Raw genomic sequence first — 16,623 nt, 5'->3', positions numbered from 1 at the left:
CTGTCGGTGGGGCAGGTATGTGCAGTTAGAACATAGAAAAGTGGCATCATGTGATGTCTGGCCACAAGGGGACAGTAGAGGTGCATATATATATATATATATATATATATATATATATATATATATATATATATATATATATAATATACACACTACGTCCACAAACAAAATCGGAAATCGCACTGCAAAGATTGGCATGATGAGATTTAGGATGTCCTTTGTTTTGGGTGTGGTGATATGAATTACTATTTCATGTGTATAAATAATACAAATCTAAAAATAAAAAGAATGTAAATTGTGTCGAATTTAATTCGTTTTTGACTGTTTCCACATCATAGTAATTGGTGATATGTTTGATGCCATTTGTGGCCAGCAGTAACATTTCATTAGATGTACGATTTTTGTGTTTGACATTGTACACACTCATCGAGACTTAGTGGTTTTATATTAATTTAAACATTGTAGATTATCCAATTCATCTTTACCATATACAAAACGGGGTATTTTCCGGACGACATGTTTTATTGCTAAAAAAAAAAAACGACTGTGCGGATATTGTGGAAATTTGTCAAAACTATTTACTTTCTGAATTGATTTATTCATAACACCTTGTTTTGAGCCCGGTGTCACCCTCCCACGTGTGTGTATAAAGAGTATTTATATTAGTAGATTGAAAATGCCAAATAAAATGTGTATAGACCTACTCCATTATGGCGCACGGTGGCGCCCTATCCAAAACGGGTGCTCGAAGAGTTGCTGGTTGCGTTTCCTCTCAACACTCTCTCTACCTCCCGACTCGCTCTCTCTCTCTCTCGCTCGCGCTCTCTCTCTCGCTCCTCCCTGAAGTGGGCAGCGACCTCCTCGTCACTAGTCTTTCCCAAGCAGCAACACTTTTTTTTCTCTGCAGCGGACTGGTAGACGTGTGCGTACTTCTAGTTTTTCCATTGTTAACGAGTGGCTTCTTCTCTTTCACTCCGTTCTACCGAAGCGTATTGTCGGCGCGGAGCCGGGCGGACCGAGGAGAGGACAGGACGGGGGTAAACCGGCTGACCGCAGCGGGTTTTCTGACGCGAGTGTCGGAGCTAACATCGAAGTAACAATGATGGAAGTTCCTGGTATACAGGTAAGTTAAAGGTGGAACGACAGCGACTCGGACTGCCAGTCTGCCCCCTCGCGAAGCACCACAAACTAACCCTCGATGTGTACAAATACTCCTACTAATGCGGACGTGAAGAGGACTCGGCGCTGATGAAACATTTAGTTGGGGTTTTATAGTTTCTGGTTTACCTCCACACAGAGCTAGCATGGTGAGAGTTGGATCGCGGTTGGGTTGGATAGCCAGTCGGTAACACACCTAGCTGTGAACAGCAACAGGCCTACAGGTGTGTCTCCCAACAAGCGCGTGCGCGCGCACGCACGCACGCATACACATACAGGGCTGCTGACGGGAGCGCCCGCTGTGCTGCTTTGTTTCTCTCCGGTGGGCGGGGCGGAAGCCGTTGTTGTGACGTCACGCAAGAGCACCTTACAAAACAGAGGCGCTCTGTGGGCGCGTGAAGCTAAACTGGTATGGGGTGAATGATACCATCTCTAAAATGTGTTTCTTAATAGTTTGTGCGTGTTTCTATATTTTTAACTGATATTTAAATATTAACATTGCTCCATTTTGTTAACTTTAAAGATACCTTGTTTCAAGGATAGAAAGTATGGCCGTGAAATAAATTAATTTGAAATCAAGTGTTCTGAATGCAATTATGTTTGTGATTAACCCCATGATGCATTGCTTTACTCTTTATCCATCACGAAACCTTACCTCAAACATCTCCTCCCTAACACCTAAACTTAACCATCTCTAACCTTACCTAGTTAGTTTAAACTAAACGGGCCACCTGATGATGTGTTCTGCGTCACAGGCGTCTGCCCTGGTGTCTCACCTGCCGTCTGTCAGATGTCAACAGGGAGCACCTTTATGCCATATGTCTCTAGGTGTGGTCACACCGTCTCTCTTGCCCTCTCGTTCACTCCCCTCTTATCCACGTCTTTCTCTACGTCATTCTTACTTTTACATTTTAAACTTTGAATCGAGAAATCCATAGGTTTGGATGAACAGGTTTTATCTATAATGAATATACAATGGAGCGAAGATCGTTCAGAGACCTGTGAGACCAGAGCAAAATTCCTTTCACTTCCGCTGTCACAACAGAGCAGTCCTTCCACTTATGACATCACAACAGAGCAGTCCTTCCACTTATGACGTCACAACACAGCAGTCCTTCCACTTATGACGTCACAACAGAGCAGTCCTTCCACTTATGACGTCACAACAGAGCAGTCCTTCCACTTATGACGTCACAACAGAGCAGTCCTGCAATGTGTGATGTCACGACACCGCAGTCCTTCCACTTATGACGTCACAACAGAGCAGTCCTTCCACTTATGAGGTCACAACAGAGCAGTCCTTCAACGTTTTGTATCACGACAGCGCAGTCCTTCCACTTGTGATGTCATGACAGCAGTCCTCTCACTTGTGATGTCATACCAGAAAACTCATAGCGAAGTCAACCTACTTGACTGATGTGATGTGTCCGGACCTATCATGAGCTGGTTCTCAGGGCAGGGGGGTGGTAGCATTGTCCAGCCATTGGCTGGCAGACAGTTAGGTATAACTTGGTGGGCTTAGCTGGTTTAATGCCATGTGTGGCTGGTGGTTTTGGAAATTGTGTGTGTGTGTGTGTGTGTGTGTGTGTGTGTGTGTGTGTGCGTGTGCGCGCACGCTTGCCTGCCTGACGCCTGGGTGGGGTAACACTTGCATGTGGCGAGTGGTTTGTGTGGTGACTTTGTAATCGTGCACGCGTACGTGCATAATGTGTGTACTCTCGGGGTGTAGTTGGACTCGAGCATAACATGGAGCTAGCTAGCCTGATAGCTTTATGCCGTGGTTTCCCACTGGAATTGTGGGAGATGAGATGCTATAGCGCTTTCTAGTCTAAGTCTCTGCTGTGTTGATATTCTATTGGGCTAGCTAGCATGCTAGTTCAGTACTCTGCTGTATTAAGATGCCATAGCTAAACCATTGGTTTTAAACTCTGGGTGTAGAAGGCTCACCCGTCCGTCCAATATCTCAACTCTCTGATAGATTCTGCAGTCAAATACAAACCGACAGCCTACTGGCTACAGCGTGAGCCTCGGCAGGTCTACCTGTGGGCCCACAGGTGGACCTCAGTAGTGTCTCTGGACGCTGTGGTCCTCTGTCCAGACCTTCCTCCACCGCCCTGGGAGGAGGGGGCGTCATGGGGTCAGGGGGCGAGGCCCCGTGGGGTCATGACGACAAGACCCTTTTTAGAGTTGGTGGCCGGGGGAAACCAAAGGGTCTCCATGGCGATGTTGCCGGACGTATGGGTGCTAGGGGTTGGCACACAACACAACGCACACCAATCGATGAATTAGGGGCGAGCGTGCTGAGATGAGCAATAAACATGCAAATGCCCCGTGTCATGGTTACCCAGCGGCCGTATTCAAATGTTCCCTAACGACGTGGGGCTGCCGTGTACCTGTAGGTTTAATGGGGCAGAGCAAGGCACTAACACTGCAGGGTTAGAGGTTCTATTCCCTGTGTAGCTCAGTAGGCAGAGCAAGGCACTAACACTGCAGGGTTAGAGGTTCTATTCCCTGTGTAGCTCAGTAGGCAGAGCAAGGCACTAACACTGCAGGGTTAGAGGTTCTATTCCCTGTGTAGCTCAGTAGGTAGAGCAAGGCACTAACACTGCACGGGTTAGAGGTCTGATTCCAACAAGGTCATGCTTGGTAAGAAGGCACTGGCACTACTTGTGTATTACTACACTATTAAGATTAAGAGTATGACCTTACTTTCATTTCTGAATTACCGGTATAACCATTTTTGATTAGTAGTATGTTGACCTTAATGATGATTGATATTACTAGGTATTATCCAATAGGGTCCACCTCCTCAACGCAGTTTTCTTGATTGGGATTGCGTCTCATTGGATCAGAATCCAAACCTGACCAGTGTTCTGGCCAATGGGACACAGCCAATGGGGGAGAAGGACCGGAGGCTGGGCGCTTCCTCCTCCCACAGCTGTGACCTTTAACCCTTGACCTTCTCACACACACGGTTCCCATGTGGGGGCACTTCCTAGTGAAAACAACTTGTCACGGCTCTCACTGCTCTCACACACTCTCTGTCTGTTTTCTGAGTTCAAAAGCCTCTCTCGCTCTTCTCTTGACCTACTGTCAGCTTGCTATCGTGCTCATTGCTATTTATTGCTGAGGTGTGTGTGTGTGTGTGTGTGTGTGTGTGTGTGTGTGTGTGTGTGTGTGTGTGTGTGTGTGTGTGTGTGTGTGTGTGTGTGTGTGTGTGTGTGTGTGTGTGTGTGTGTGTTTTTAATTGGCCACATGTGGCTCCTAGCGGAACAGTATATCCTGATCTTATCTGTCATTCGTTCTTTACCTGCTATGTTTGGTTATGTCTCCAGACAATATAAAACCCCATGACACACTGGTAATGTTGGGTACAGACCCCATGACATACTGGTTATCTTAGGTACAGACCCATTGACATACTAGTTATGTTGGGTACAGACCCCATGACATACGGGTTATGTTGGGTACAGACCCCATGACATAATAGTTATGTTGGGTACAGACCCCATGACATACGGGTTATGTTGGGTACAGACCCCATGACATACGGGTTATGTTGGGTACAGACCCCATGACATACTAGTTATGTTGGGTACAGACCCCATGACATTCGGGTTATGTTGGGTACAGACCCCATGACATACGGTTTATGTTGGGTACAGACCCCAAGACATACGGGTTATGTTGGGTACAGACCTCATCTCATACTGGTTATGTCGGATACATACCCAACAACATACTGATTATCTCAGGTACAGATCCAATTACCTACCGGTTATATCAGCAGACCCTATAACCAACTGGTTGTGTCAGGTAGTGTTGCTGAAAGAAAACACGTAGAAGCAATTAAAAGCTTTGACCTTTATGAACGAATAGGTAAAAAAACATGGCTAATTGTAATGGTGAGTAGGAGGACATACAGTAAATGGCTTTAACTGATAGCTGAGCTGGACTTCCTGGATAGGGCGGGTGATCTAAACATTAACCCAGCAAGGCTTTTGGTCAAACATCCACATGATGAACCACCTGTCTGTCTGTCTGCTGGCCGAAAGTTTGCCTTAGACGTGATTAATTCCTAAAAACAATATTTCAGGAGGACATTTGTTTGTATTGAGAGGGCGAGAGAGAGAGAGAGAATTGGGCGTGACCCGTATGACATCATTGCGGATAGTATGTGCTGCTGGGTTAGCTACTTCCTTATTGGTGGAAAATAAAGTCAAACACAACTATTTATAGGTCTCATACTTTCTCCATACTGTGGTTTTACTCTTTTTTTCTCTCTCTCAGAGAGAATGAGGGATTAGCTCCCTTGCTCTCTCACGCTACCCCTCTCTCTCTCTCTCTCTCTCTCTTTTTTTGCTCTCGCTTTCTCGGCCATGTCAGAAGTATCTTTAGAAACCAACCACTGTATTTACTGACAGGGTGGGGCGTGTATGTGTTTGTGTGTCTTGCATAATAATGGGTGCTGTTGAAGTAATGACTCCAGAAACCGTTTCCTGTTCTAAAACCAAACTGGCTCTGAAAGTGTGTGTGTGTGTGTGTGTGTGTGTGTGTGTGTGTGTGTGTGTGTGTGTGTGTGTGTGTGTGTGTGTGTGTGTGTGTGTGTGTGTGTGTGTGGTGCTTGGAGAAATATCCCCAACACAAGTCCCAAACATTACACTCTTGATAGTGTGTGACACACACTAATGTAATACTTTGTGTTTGTGGGGACGCCACAACACTCATGTATGAAGTCATCCCAGAATAAACGACTGAACTGAGCCATCACAACAAAGCGCCATGTTGTCTTAGTGTGGACTCTCACACATGAAAGCTTCTGAGTAAAGTACTCCCTCTGTCTCGTTGTCTAGCCCCAAAATAACCCCGGGGCACAGGTCAACAGTAGGAAACGGAGTGGTTATTAGTGAGGAGTGACCACAAAGACCCTAGTTACCCACAGCAGCACGTCTAGCGGGGGTCCTGCTTCATGGCGGGAGGAGCCGCGTAGTGTAGGTTGTATGGGTTTGGGATGTGGGCCGTCCATAGACCGTTGTCTATGGACGAGGTGACGGTATACCCAAGGTCTACTTCCCTTGAGGTCTGCTCTCTTTGATCTTTGCGGTGTGACAGCAACACCTGTCAAATCAAGCCTCAATATTGGTCATGAATACAATTTAAAAAGTTTATAACAAATTTAAAGATGATAATAATACTTTGGATTTCTATAGAACCCAATGTACCCAAAGACGTTTTACAATAACAAGCTAATCCGCTAAAGTATCATTTGAAAATCTCCTGTCTGTGCTTTTCCAATAGTGCTGTACAAAGTATCCCGCATCATATAGAGCCTGTGCTGTGAACAACTAGTTCATGTGTGTGTACACGTGCTAGTAGATTACAACACACTCCCCTGTGTGTGTGTGTGTTGGCAAGCTATGCATCAAGTTCCTGTTATCTTCAACGGTCACCCGTTGTAGTGTGTTTGTGTGAGTGTGTGTGTGTGTGTGGGTGAGTGAGTTTGTTTGTAGCTGGTCGTCATAGGAATGCATTAGTTCAGTGTTTTTGGAAATGTATTTAAATGTTTTTCTTCTCCCACCTCCTCCTCCAGAGTTCTCATGTGGACCCAGAGGAACTCTTCACCAAGTTGGATCGGATCGGCAAGGGATCATTCGGCGAGGTCTGCTTCTACTCCTACTTCACTCACGCGTCTAATGCCCGGCCCGAGTACCTACTCTGTCGCCCCTCGACCCACCCCTAACCCTAGGCCTTTACCCTGAACCCCTAGACCGTAGCCATATCTCCATAACCCCTCGACCCACCCCCCTAACCCCTAGGCCTCTACCCTGAACCCCTAGACCGTAGCCATATCTCCATAACCCCTCGACTAACCCCTAGGCCTCTACCCTGAACCCCTAGACCGTAGCCATATCTCCACAACCCCTCGACCCACCCCTAGGCCTCTACCCTGAACCCCTAGACCGTAGCCATATCTCCATAACCCCTCGACCACCCCTAACCCCTAGGCCTCTACCCTGAACCCCTAGACCGTAGCCATATCTCCACAACCCCTCGACTAACCCCTAGGCCTCTACCCTGAACCCCTAGACCGTAGCCATATCTCCACAACCCCTCGACCCACCCCTAACCTCTACCCTGAACCCCTAGACCGTAGCCATATCTCCACAACCCCTCGACTAACCCCTAGGCCTCTACCCTGAACCCCTAGACCGTAGCCATATCTCCATAACCCCTCGACTAACCCCTAGGCCTCTACCCTGAACCCCTAGACCGTAGCCATATCTCCATAACCCCTCGACTAACCCCTAGGCCTCTACCCTGAACCCCTAGACCGTAGCCATATCTCCACAACCGGTCCAATGACAAAGAGCCCCAGTGATGTTCTTTAATGAATTATAAATAATCATGATGATGGAGTGTAAGAGGGTTGTAATATGCAGAAGAAACCTTGATGGCTTGGCATGATGGAGGAGTAGGGACTGTGCCCTGCTGGACTCACTGCACCACCGGCTTGCTACACAATGTCATGGCAGGACTTTACCATGTGCTCTTTAGTTTCTCTACCATGGTTGGATAAAGAGCTCTGTGTGTCATGGTGGCCAGAGTTTTAGTGTTAAACGGGGGGGGGGTCCTGACCTATGGCTATAAACAGATCGGTGAACATGATATCAACATTACGCATTATTCTCCTCCTCCTCACACACTTTTCTTTACTCCTCACCTCAACTCTCTCTCCCCTCCCGTCCCCCTCCAGGTGTTTAAGGGGATAGACAAGAGGACTCAGAGTGTGTTGGCCATTAAGACCATAGACCTGGAGGAGGCTGAGGACGAGATAGAGGACATCCAGCAGGAGATCACCGTCCTCAGCCAGTGTGACAGCCCCTACATCACCAAGTACTACGGCTCTTACCTCAAGGTAGGGCCCATGTGTGTGTGTCTGTGTTTGTGTGTGTGTGTGTGTGTGCTTAGGTTCCAAACCTTTTTTGGCCCATGATCCCATTTGTTCCTACATTTTTTTGCATCTGCTTACGCACAAACCGCTGAGCCCCATTAACATCTGTGCGTGATATGAACGACTGCGTGGACTTTGTGCACATCGCACCTGCACAAAATGATCCAGAGTAGTTTGAGGTTATGAATCATTGAGAAGTCTGTTTGTATATATACAAGACCTGCTATGAGACTGTTTTTAATTCAAACATGTCATCAAATGTCTTCTTAGCTTATTAGTTGCAAAATCTTGTGACCACCCCCCCCATATGCAAATCAGCCGTCCCTGGTGGGGTCCCGACCCACGGGTTGGGACCCCCTGCTCCAGTCGCTGCTGTAGGGACCACAGGTTCCTGGGCTGCTCGTTAGCCACCACTGGAAAAGAATCGGCCAACTCTGATAGTCCAGCCGTTAACTGATCCAGAACCATTTCAGGATGGCTTCCTGGTCTCTCTGAGACAGCGAGTGTCCGTCATTAGTTATTTATTAACTATTTATTAACAGAGTTGAATATTATTAATATTCAACTCTGAGGAGGAAAACCTCTCCGTGGGCCCGTGGGCCGAGGAACGGTAACTCCAAAAACATGGAGTTAAAGATTAAGCACAGCAGGGTGTTGTTGTTTGACAGACTAACATGAGAATGTACTTCATTCATTACATGTGGTTGTCACAGCAGAACGCACAGGACATTCATTGACATACAAAAGGATACAACGATTGGTTAAATGAAAATAAAGCTGAAAGATATGGCTATGTATGCAATAAGAGTAGTAGACATGAAGATACAAAAATCTACTAAATACAAGTGAATATTCTCTCTTCTCTCTCTTTATCTCCATGTGTCTCTCTATGTCTGTCTCTCAATGTCTCTCCCCAGGGCAGTAAATTATGGATCATTATGGAGTATTTGGGTGGCGGATCAGCACTAGACCTGGTGAGTTCCCGTCCTGAATGTGAGTCACGTCGAGATAAGACAATGAATCATTAACGTGGGCTGAGGCTGAGATAGTCAAATGGATTATGAACAGGTTAATGACCGTTGTTATGGACAATCTCGAGTGATCGAGAACAGATTAATGAATGATAAAAAAGCTGTTTATAGCCCTGAAACCAAAACAATGTACAAAAGTTTTCTGTGTGTGTGCGTGCGTGTGCGTGCGTGTGTGTGTGTGTGTGTGTGTGTGTGTGTGTAGCTACGGGCAGGTGCGTTTGAGGAGGCCCAGATCGCCACCATGCTGAAGGAGATCCTGAAGGGACTGGACTACCTGCACAGTGAGAAGAAGATCCACAGAGACATCAAAGGTCAGCATACAGCTAACCTCTACTGCTAGCCTATCCATACACTGTAGATCAGCTGGTAAACTAAGCATGGAGCTAACCTCTACTGCTAGGCTATCCATACACTGTAGATCAGCTGGTAAACTAAGCATGGAGCTAACCTCTACTGCTAGCCTATCCATACACTATGTAGATCAGCTGTCAGACTAAGCAAAGTGCTAACCGCTGCTGCTAGGCTATGCGTACACTATGTAGGACAGCTGTTATTTTGATTATAGAGCTTACTGCTAGGCCATCCATACACTAGATAAGATCTTATATTAAGTATAGAGCCAACCACTACCGCTAGGCTATCCATACACTAAGTAGATCAGCTGCTATAGGCTACCCCTGTGCTATGTTGTAGAGGCAAACATGCTATATCTACGTTGTAGCGGCTAATGTGGTGCAGCTCTGTGTGTGTGTGTGTGTGTGTGTGTGTGTGTGTGTGTGTGTGTGTGTGTGTGTGTGTGTGTGTGTGTGTGTGTGTGTGTGTGTGTGTGTGTGTGTGTGTGTGTGTGTGTGTGTGTGTGGCGGCTAAAGTGTATCTATCATCTGATAAGCTATGTGTGTGTGTATGTGTGTGTGTAGTGTCGTGCCTTTGTATGAAGCCTCTAACGCTCCACCGCTCTTGTGTGCGCAGCGGCCAACGTGCTGCTGTCGGAGCAGGGCCAGGTGAAGCTGGCAGACTTCGGCGTGGCGGGTCAGCTGACCGACACCCAGATCAAGAGGGAGACGTTTGTGGGGACGCCCTTCTGGATGGCCCCCGAGGTCATCCAGCAGTCAGCCTACGACTCCAAGGTAGGGCACGCACCGCACGCACGCACACACTCACTGTGTGTGAACACTCACTGTCCTGTGCTCTCATGCACACACATTTGACACCTTGTCCATCGGTGTGTGTGTGTAATTGAAGTAGGAGACCCGTCAAACCCAGTCACCTAACATACTGTTGTAATATAACCCTGGTGGTCGTGTGTGTGTGTGTGTGTGTGTGTGTGTGTGTGTGTGTGTGTGTGTGTGTGTGTGTGTGTGTGTGTGTGTGTGTGTGTGTGTGTGTGTGTGTGTGTGTGTGTGTGTGTGTGTGTGTGTGTGTGTGTGTGACATACGGTCGCTGGCAGAGTTTGTGGTGGTAGCATGTGGTTAGCGGTCCAGCCTTAGCTACATATTAGCCACCTGTGCGTTTCGGGGAACTTTAGACTTTCACACTATTAAGAGTTTCTAACTGGACTTTTCTCCCCAGCGTGCGTGAGTGTTTGTCTGTGTCTGTCTCTCTCTCTGTCTCAATTCAAGTTTTTCAATTTCAATTACTTTATGAATATGACAGAAACATCTTTGTATTGCCAAAGCATGAAACAATAACAAACAACAATTAAGCAATATATCACGACAGGCTGTGGGATGTTCTCATTATACCACAACTGTGACGAAATGGCGAAATGAAAGTCATAGACACCCTCAATTTTGAAAAAGTGAGAAAGTCGGAAAAGCATTTTTTTAATGAATACAAAAATGTAGTCCCTCCTGGCTGCCTGCAAAGTGTGCGGCGGTTGCTATGCAGTACACTGTAGCGTCCTTCAGACAGAAGGCTAGGCTAGAGACGGTAGCTTGGTTCGCCGGCAATTTAGCCTACTATCGAGTTCACTCACCGTGTGCCTATTGCTTTACAACATTTCCACCCTCTCCAGCAATCTACATATTTGTAGGCTTCAGTGAACTATGCAATTGCTTTTATATATAAATAAACAACAGTTCAAGTTAGGTGCGGAGTGATACTGAACTCTGTAAACTGAACGGCGTCATAGCTGTGTGTATACGCTCAATATACAACAGTTGGGAACCAATCAGATCGCTTGATTTAAGCCACCCGTTTTATAATAATATAATAAACGACACAAGCCCTTTCAGGAAATAACAATTAATTCAAAGGAGCTTTATTGGCATGGAAAATAAACATGTACATTAAACCAAGGAAAAATAACTTGGAAAATGTCAACTTGGGAAAAAAAATAAAATGTAAATTAACAATGATCTCTCTCTATCGTATCTCTTTCTTTCTCTGTCTCGCTTTCTCTCTCCCTGTCTCTTTTTGTCTCCCCCTCTCTCCCCCTCCCTCCCTCTAGGCGGACATATGGTCCCTGGGGATAACGGCTATAGAGCTAGCCAAGGGGGAACCTCCCAACTCTGACATGCATCCAATGAGAGTCCTCTTCCACATCCCCAAGTCTCCGCCCCCTACCCTGATTGGTGATTTCTCCAAGAGCTTCAAGGAGTTCACAGAGGCGTGTCTGAACAAGGACCCTGCCTTCGTAAGACACACACACACACACACACACACACACACACACACACACACACACACACACACACACACACACACACACACACACACACACACACACACACACACACGTTAAATATACACACATTAAATATACATGCATGCGCGCTCATGGAATTTGCATGAGTGTGTATCTCAAAACATGATCAGTGACAACACACGGTACACGTCTAAATTGACACGTGACTCGTGTATACACACACACACATTGTGAGTAGACTGGTGTTTTATTTACACACCAAGCAGCCAGCCGTGTGCTGGGGAAACGAGGACATCTGAGATGTTTGTGTCTTATACGCCTGCCGGCATTACAGTACAGGCAACACACTACAGACTGTACAGGTAACACACTACAGACTGTACAGGTAACACACTACAGACTGTACAGGTAACACACTACAGACTGTACAGGTAACACACTACAGACAGTACAGGCAACACACTACAGACTGTACAGGTAACGCACTACAGACAGTACAGGTAACACACTACAGACTGTACAGGTAACACACTACAGACTGTACAGGTAACACACTACAGACTGTACAGGTAACACACTACAGACTGTACAGGTAACACACTATGGATCACTCACGAAAGGAAAACAGACAATACAGGTGACACACTACAGGTACCTCATTACAGGTAATCAATTACAGGATCGCATTACAGGAAACACACTACAGACACTAGAGGAAACACACTACAGACACTAGAGGAAACACACTACAGACACTAGAGGAAACACACTACAGACACTAGAGGAAACACACTACAGACACTAGAGGAAACACACTACAGACACTAGAGGAAACACACTACAGACACTAGAGGAAAAACACTACAGACACTAGAGGAAACACACTACAGGAAACACACTACAGACACTAGAGGAAACACACTACAGACACTAGAGGAAACACACTACAGACACTAGAGGAAACACACTACAGACACTAGAGGAAACACACTACAGACACTAGAGGAAACACACTACAGACACTAGAGGAAACACACTACAGACACTAGAGGAAACACACTACAGACACTAGAGGAAACACACTACAGACACTAGAGGAAACACACTCAGACTACAGGTGGGGCGCGGCCGTAGCTAGCCTACTCTCTGATGCCCCCTGCTGGCCAGCTGTCACACTACAGCTCTTCTCTGTCTGTTGCCCCACTAGATTCAATATCTCTCTCTGTTTTTAACCTACTAAATGCACTATGTACAGCACTTTGGTCAGTGTGAACTGTTATAAATGTGCTTTATAAATAAATTGTATTTATTTATTATATATATTTATTTATGCATTACTGGTGTTATATATATTTATTTATAATACAGTTTCACTGTCCATAATTATAATTACCTTTTCCTTCATTCAAGTTAATCTGTCTGTCTTTCTGTCTGTGTCTCCCCAGAGACCCACAGCTAAAGAGCTTCTGAAACACAAGTTCATCGTGAAGCAGTGCAAGAAGACGTCCTACCTCAGCGAGTTGATTGACAGGTACCGGAGGTGGAAAGAGGAGGGGCATAGCGACAGCAGCTCTGACGACTCAGACAGGTTGGTTTTTACGTGTTATTTTGTGTATGAATGTTATAAAAGCCACGCTTTTCTCTTAATTTAAGACAGTTCTGCTTCATACACGTGTTGGGAGAAAATCAACTCCTTTTCCGCAAAGAAATCAGGCAAAACTCATTTCCGGCAATGGTCCAGGATTTTTGCTCTCCGTTGATCCGATTCTGGGAAAATGACTTTTTTTTGGGAGAGTTTGAGGACTGTGTTGACGGCCAGTCCTCACAATGTCAGTGTTTATAATGTAACCTGTATTGACTACTTGAACAGCACAGAATGTCTTTGCGTGTATATCAGATGATTGTGTGTGTATAATATGCTGTGCGTGCGTGTGTGTGTTACAGTGAGTCCAGTAACAAGGAGAACAGCCAGTCTCCAGAGTGGTCGTTCACCACGGTCCGCAAGAAGAAACCGGACGGCCGCAAGGTCCTCAACGGAACGGTGCGTACCTGCTGTGTGTTCTCTGGGTGCTTGTAGTTCATACACACTGACGTAACGTACTAATGTATGTAATATATTAGTGCGTACCTGCTGTGTGTTCTCTGGGTGCTTGGGTGCTTGTAGTCCATACACACTGACGTAACGTACTTTATGTATGTCATATATATTGCATAGTCCTCGGTTGAATTGTCGTCAATCAGTGTTTTTGTGTGTTTATTCCAGGCTCCCGAGCAGCTGACCAAATCCACCAGTTTAACCACCGTCATCTCCCCCGTCTTCACAGAGGTACACACACACACACACACACACACACACACACACACACACACACACACACACACACACACACACACACACACACACACACACACACACACACACACACACACACACACACACACACACACACACACACAGGGGGGGGATACACACACACACACAGGGGGGGAGATACACAAAAACACACAGGTAAACACCTCTCTCCTCTGTAGTTGAAGCAGCAGCACAAGGATAATTCTGACCAGCGGTTGGCTGTCGAGGAGCTGGAGCGCAACATCCGATTGGCTGAGGATGTGTGCCCGGGCATCACCGATAGGATGGTCACACACATCATCGCCCGCTACCAGAAGTAAAAACTCACACATTTTCCCTCCATCTTATCTGTTAGATAAGACAGGATTTATAAAGAACGATGTTATCTTTTGTTAACTTGCCCCCTCTCTCTCTCCTCCCTCGCCCTCAGATTCTCCACCAATTAAAGAAAGGAGAGACAGAAACGTGGGGAGAGAGACAGTGTCTCTGTACGGTGCCTTGGAAAAGCCTGTTGGATTATGGGAAATGGAGTTTTGCTGTGCAATACCTCCTCAGAGAAGACACAGATATTTTATGTAATATATTCACCATATATCCTGTATATATATATATCACTCCCTGCTGTCGGATAATCAAAATTTTGTATTTTTCACAAATTGCCCTGCGGAGAAGCAAGGTGCGTTTTCTTACCTACAACTCAGCTCTACTGGAAGAGGTTTAGTGTTGATTTCTAATGTTTTCGTGGTTTGCTGTCAGCATCAATCTGGGTTTCTAAAACCAGTAGCAGGGTGAGTGAACACCGAGCGGTTCTGTGTAAATAAATGTCTCGTCCCCGGGTCTACCGTGCCATGCCAACCGTCTGTTTCACGCTCGGCCAACCGCTGAGCAGCCCTTGGTGTAACATGACTTGCCTACGCTGTTTAGAGAGAGAGAGAAAAAAAAAAAAGGCGTCTAGACATATTACGAGATTTCTGGTCAGATATTGCTAATTTAGGAATTTAGGTACATTTAACTGTTTTTATACATGTGACATTTGAGTTGGGATGACAGCGACTGTTATTTGCATTAACACCAAAAATCCCCCGGCCCCTGCGTGTTATACGGTGCGTTTGGTAGCACTTGACAAACGTTTTGTCCTTCATGCCAATATTTCTCTGCGTCGTCATGGTTACACGTCCCCCCCCCCCCCTTCAGTCCTGACGTGTGTTTTGATTTCCCCAAAAACCACGGTAACAACGGCCGAATTCTGCGCGCTGGTGTGTGTGTGTGTGTGTGCCAACAGAGACCTCCACTACACCGGATAAGACACCTCGTGCAACTGTCGTCAAACACTTGCGCTGCAGAGCTACACATTTCTTTCTCGCTCAAAGGTACTTAGTCAGGGGCGGAAGACAATAGGCCTCCAGATGTGACGTGGAGATGTGACGTTAAGTGCAGACATATTGTAAAAAAAATTCAACAAATAAATAACATTTTCTTATCCAGCACTGTCAAAAGGGAGTAGGTTTGAATGAGCGTTATGATAATAATAATATGTGATGGTTGCCCAATGTCCACTTGTTCATAAACACAACAAGACTTCACCTGGTAGTTTGAACTTTAAAACGCAGAATGCCAGTTTGAAACCATGGTTACAGTACGTGGATTCTAATTGGTCAACAGGTCTGTGTATCAGGCTTCTTCACCTAGTGGCCATGTTGATGGAACCAAAATGGCCACTATTTGAATAATGGCCAAAATGTAGTCATACTAAAGTAGACAGATATCTGAAACTTTACCAGGTAAAGTCATCTAATCCCTCTGGTCGATGCTTCATGTGTTGATTTTAGTTTTTATACCAAAGACACTATAGATCTAGTTATTGTATATGTTCTTCTTTATATATATATATATCACCAAGGGATGAAAACATGCTTTTTGTGTGTATGGAGGGATTCTTGAATGAAATATGTAATATTTTAGAGAAATTTACACTTTTTTAGGGGTATTTAGAGTTTTATGAATAAATATTTAAGTTTGATTCTGATACGACTGTTTGTTTTTATTCTATTTTTTCAGTTTTATTTTGTGTGTCCTCATTTACAAAATGTCCCATCCAGACCAGAATATTAACCAGATGTAAAGATAATTTGTTAAGGAACAAGGAGAAGTTAAAGTTTGATCATGTCATTGACATTGATCATGATCAGCAACAATGTTTGTTATATTCCTGATAATCATCATAATAATAACCAAATAATATACAAACTTAATGTTTCAGGAAACTACATCAGCCTATTCAAAATTAGTGGAGCTGCATTCTGCCTTGCATGAGGCTATCGATTAGAGAATGTTATGCATAATTTCAGAATAGTTTAACAACCGAGTATTTAACTAAGCACGGTGTAGTAGATATACTGCACACTAAAGAACCTGTCTAAAGTGTACGAGGTAGGAATTATTCAGAAAATACAGGCGATTGCAGCTCTGCTGTGCTCTGACG

The 16,623-nt window shown here is 45.3% G+C and overlaps 1 protein-coding gene across 1 annotated transcript; it reads left to right on the top strand.

Annotated features, from left to right (window-relative positions):
* Positions 1-897: 897 nt before the first annotated feature.
* Positions 898-16,142, top strand: stk26 (serine/threonine protein kinase 26). Its single transcript, XM_084487003.1, has 12 exons — positions 898-1,123; positions 6,749-6,817; positions 7,913-8,074; positions 9,028-9,084; positions 9,344-9,452; positions 10,111-10,268; positions 11,591-11,776; positions 13,234-13,376; positions 13,733-13,829; positions 14,052-14,114; positions 14,321-14,457; positions 14,572-16,142. Exons 1-12 carry the CDS (start codon positions 1,100-1,102, stop codon positions 14,585-14,587), a joined length of 1,221 nt encoding a protein of 406 aa, XP_084343129.1. The 5' UTR covers positions 898-1,099; the 3' UTR covers positions 14,588-16,142.
* Positions 16,143-16,623: the final 481 nt, after the last annotated feature.

This window comes from Micromesistius poutassou, assembly GCF_964030765.1.
Source record: "Micromesistius poutassou genome assembly, chromosome: 23".
In the NCBI taxonomy this organism is placed as follows: Eukaryota; Metazoa; Chordata; class Actinopteri; order Gadiformes; family Gadidae; genus Micromesistius; species Micromesistius poutassou.
This window is presented reverse-complemented; position numbering and strand designations above follow the sequence as displayed.